At 59.1% G+C, this 4,584-nt stretch overlaps 1 protein-coding gene across 1 annotated transcript; it reads left to right on the plus strand.

Moving 5' to 3' along the window:
* The first annotated feature begins 679 nt into the window (after nt 1-679).
* On the plus strand, nt 680-4,244 carry LOC4336729 (xyloglucan galactosyltransferase XLT2). The gene has a single exon (XM_015780026.3). It carries the CDS (start codon nt 1,015-1,017, stop codon nt 2,437-2,439), a length of 1,425 nt encoding a protein of 474 aa, XP_015635512.1. The 5' UTR covers nt 680-1,014; the 3' UTR covers nt 2,440-4,244.
* Nucleotides 4,245-4,584: the final 340 nt, after the last annotated feature.

A 4,584-nucleotide genomic window follows, 5' to 3' on the forward strand; every position in this document is an offset into this window, starting at 1 on the left:
TCAAATGATAGGAAAAGAATTAATAATTACTTAAATTTTTTGAATAAGACGAACGGTCAAATATTTTTTAAAAAATCAACAGTATCAAATATTTTGGGATGGAGGGAGTAGTATATATCAACAATCAAGAAAATGGCACCAGCAATTGAAAGAAGTGAACAAGTGAAGCAACATTTTTCACTAGCAGGCGGGAGGGGCGGCGACGCTAGCAGGCGAGAGGGGCGACAGCACTAACGTGCGGAAGCGGCGGCGGCGCTAGCGGGCGGGATGGGCCCCGCGTCGCCGGCGACGCGAGCAGGCGTGAGGAGCGGTGGCGTGAGCGAAGTAGCGAACGGATGGAGAGCGATACAGCCTGGAACGAGAATAGTATTACTTTGACTCAGGGGTAAAAAGGTCATTTCAAGTCTCCTGCTGACATGGCACACTAATTAGGGAGAAAATCTCTATCTTGTGTTGTTTGTGTAAAAAAATCTGGAAGGGTGGCATAGGGATAGTGGCACTCCGGAAGAGTGGCAAATAGTTAAAAACCCCATCCTCGAGCGTTGCTATGCTAGCTATTTCCCAAAACTCTTCTATAGTTCTTATCTCAACACTGGCGAGCCGCGAGCCACAGTTTTACCGTCGGCGGCGGCTGCTGCTGGAGTCTGCCTGAAGTAATCTCATGATCTCATCCCCTCCTGTGCGGCAAGCAAATCAGCACACATTCGCACCGCCGACGCCGAACAGAACAACAACAACCACCCCCTCGACCGAAAGAGACGAGCACTTCGTTCCCATATCCGCACTTATTTTACGGCAAAAATCTCCTCCTCCCTCCCCTACCACGATCTCCGGCGTCCCCATCCGCGCCTCCAACTCGCTGTTGCCCTCACCTCGATCCCCCCTTCTGCTCCCCACGTTCTCTCCCCGTGGTCCCGAGTCCCGACGGCTGCTGCCAGGTTGCCTCAAATCTCCCCAAGGCCATCGCACGATCCCCCACACACTCTAAGCTTGAAGTGTCTTTCCTTCCTTTCCATGGCCGCGATGTATCGTCCCGATCCGGCGAACCCCGCCGCCCGCCGCCCGCGCCTCGTCGTGCTCCTCCTCGTTGCCTTCTTCGCCCTCCAGCTGCTCGTCTTCCTCGCCTTCCGCGGCGCGCCCTCCCCGAGCTCCCCCGATGCCGCCGTTGACCGCGTGCCGGTGTCGGCGCGCCGTGACGGCGAGGACTCCGGCTGCGTGGGCGGGCTAGTGTACGTCTACGACCTCCCGCCGGTCTTCAACGAGGATCTGCTCGCCCTGTGCGAGGTGCTCGCGCCGATGTACTCGCTGTGCCCGTACCTCGCCAACGACGGGCTCGGGTTCCCGGCGAAGGGGGGCAACCAGTCGGAGTTCCCGCCGGCCGAGCTGGTTGGGTCGTGGTACTCCTCCGACCAGTTCGCGCTCGAGCACATCGTCCACCGCCGCCTGCTCTCGCACCGGTGCCGCACCACCGATCCGGCCCGCGCCACGGCGTTCTTCGTGCCATTCTACGCGGGGCTGGCCGTCGGGCGCCACCTGTGGGCGACCAACGCCACCGACGCCGACCGCGACAGGGACTGCCTCGCGCTGCTGTCGTGGCTCCACGCGCAGCCGTACTACAAGCGGTCTAATGGCTGGGACCACTTCATCGCGCTCGGCCGCATCACCTGGGACTTCCGCCGCTCGCCGGACGGCGGGTGGGGCGGAAGCTTCCTCCTCATGCCCGGGCTGGCCAACACCACCCGCCTGGTCATCGAGCGCGATCCCTGGGACGCCATGGACGTCGGCATCCCTTACCCGACCAGCTTCCACCCGCGCACCGCCGCCGACGTGCGCGCGTGGCAGCAGTACGCCTCGTCCCGCTCTCGCCCCAAGCTCTTCGCCTTCGCCGGCGCCCCGCGATCGGCAATCAAGGGGGATTTCCGCGGGCTGCTGCTCGAGGAGTGCCAGGCGGCCGGGGACGCGTGCGGCGCGCTGGACTGCGGCGAGGGCAGGTGCATCAAGCAAAACGAGCTCGTCATGGAGCTGTTCCTGGGCGCGCGCTTCTGCCTGCAGCCGCGCGGGGACAGCTTCACCCGGCGGTCGCTGTTCGACTGCATGGTGGGCGGCGCCGTGCCGGTGCTCTTCTGGCGGCGGAGCGCGTACCGGCAGTACGGGTGGTACGTGCCGGTGGGCAACAGTCAGGAGGAAGAATGGTCCGTGTTCATCGACCGCGACGAGCTGCGCGCCGGCAATGTCACCGTTCGTGGCGTTCTTGCGGCCATCCCGGAAGCGAAGGTGCGGGAGATGAGGAATCGCGTGGTGGAGATGATACCCAAGCTGGTGTACTCCGCTGCAGACAAGGAGGGGCTCGGCGACGGCATGAAGGACGCCGTGGACGTCATGATCGACGGCATGCTGCGGCGAGCGGCTGAGCAGCGCCGGAGTTGGAGGAAAGTGTAAAATCTTGTGGCCGGAACAGATCAAATTGATCATTCTTTTTTACACATATTTTTTGTTCCTTTTTCAAAAGAAAAGAAAAGGAATCACTACCACTTGGTACATTTTGTATTGTCGTGAGAGTAGGTGTGAATTACGAGTTTACGACACAGGTGATTAATGGATGAATTTGTGCATTTCCGAACACTAGTACTCGTAGTAACATGGTGCACATTGGAGTTTGTAAAACTGCTTGATGAGCTGCACGCCTGCACACAACAGTAGATTCTTTGTATAGTTGACCGTTGATCTGTACACTAAAGAGTGGTTTGGCTCCTCGATCAGATGATTCAGATCTAAACATGTTACCATGAAGCACAACATCTTGTTGCGGGCAGCCTGGCGCCAAAAGCAAACAAAACTGTAAATTGATGAGCGGCAGACAAATGCAATGGCCAAGTGGGAAATAAAGTATTTGACCATAGTCTCTATATACTTCTCGACAGCCATTGGAATCTTGGCGAGTTTACCATGTGTTTGTTTAACAAAGTTAGAACCAGCGCGGTTCTGGAAGTACAATCTCATGGATCGCCATAGGAAAACACAAGTCAAGATTGAAACTCTTATCATATGAGATTTCTCCAAAGTTATGATGGATTTTATAACCTCGTTTCGAACTAGTGGGGTTCCTAAGACCATTCACTGGAAATAAGTTTATCCCTAACAAGCACTTTTAAGAGTCTTTAAGAAGGGGCTCTTAACTAAATCTTCACCTCGGAGCTATCCAACTTAGGCCTCTCACAGTGCAAGCTATGGGACCCGTACCCCAGTCCAAAAAATTGGTTCTAAGACACTCACCCCACAGTGCAAGCACTCATATATGTGCGGCTTAATCGGATAGAGGCACTAGTAAATGGTACCAAGCCCACAGTGGGCGTGACCCTAGCTTCCGGACCGATGGAGCGAACGAAAATTTATTTCCTCCACCTACCCCTTCCAGCCCTTCCTCTCTCGCGCGAGACTGATCCTATCCTCGAGTACTACTCCTCTTCTCCTCTCCGCGCCTCTTCTCCTCTCACGCCGGGAGGCGACGGCGCCAGCAGTTGCCGCCTCGTCGTCATGGTGGCGGCGCCGCCGCCTCGCCTCCTTCCCCTCCCTCTCTATCCCTCGCCGCGCCTCCTTCTCCTTCCTCGCCACGACGCCGACGGGAAGCCGCGCCGAGGAGGCGTCCCCGGCGGCGGCGGCTGGCGCGGTGGCGGAGGCTCGACCGAGGGACGCCTCCACCGCGGCGACCTCGCCGAGGGAGACCTCGAGCAGCCGCCGCCACCGTGAGGAGGAGCGGGTAGGCTGGGCCGGCGGCGGATCTGGCGGACGCGGCGCTCGTCGGCGCGAGGAGGAGCGGCGAGCGATTCGAGGCAGCGGCGAGGAGGAGGAGGAGTCCCCGGGAAGGCACCGGCGCAACGGTTCCCCTCCCCAAGAAGAGGCACGGCGGAGGCGGTGTGGTAGAAGAGGCGGCGCGGCCTCCTCCTCGCCTCCCACGCCGCCGCGGCGCGGCCTCCTCCCTGTCGACCGCGCCGCTGATCCTGACCCCACCGGCGCCGCCGCAGTCAGCTCCGTCATCAATCGACGCGGCGGCGGATGGATCCGCCTTTCCCGACGGCGGGGGCGGCGAGGGCGGCGGGAACAGACGGCGGCGAGGACGAAGCGGGTGCGGGACAGTGGACTCTTGTGTGATTCCTCTTTGTGTTCTTGTGTGATTCCTCTCCTCTTTGTGTTCTTGGGTGATTCATCTTGTGTTCTTGTGTGATTTCTCTCGTGTTCTTGTGTGATTCCTCTCGTGTTCTTGTGTGATTGGCAACGAAATCGGTAGCGGGAGGAGGGGATTTGGGCACGACTTCTTGCTGATTTTTCGAGGGCGAATAGGGGATTTCGCCAGGGGAATCTCGAGCAAGAGCACCGGGCGGCGAGGGAACGACTCCCACATCGCACGCGCCTCACGTCGATTCCTCCGCGCGTCCCCTTTTCCAGGCGAGGTTTCGTGCCCCCTAGTTTAGGCACGAGCGCCCTAGCTGAGACGCGGGTCTGAGCGACACGGCAGCAAAAATCCGACGTGGCGCGACTAAGGCACGGTCCAGGTCGACGCACTGTGAGAGGCCTTATATGCTTCTA

Source organism: Oryza sativa, chromosome 4, assembly GCF_034140825.1.
Source record: "Oryza sativa Japonica Group chromosome 4, ASM3414082v1".
In the NCBI taxonomy this organism is placed as follows: domain Eukaryota; kingdom Viridiplantae; phylum Streptophyta; class Magnoliopsida; order Poales; family Poaceae; genus Oryza; species Oryza sativa.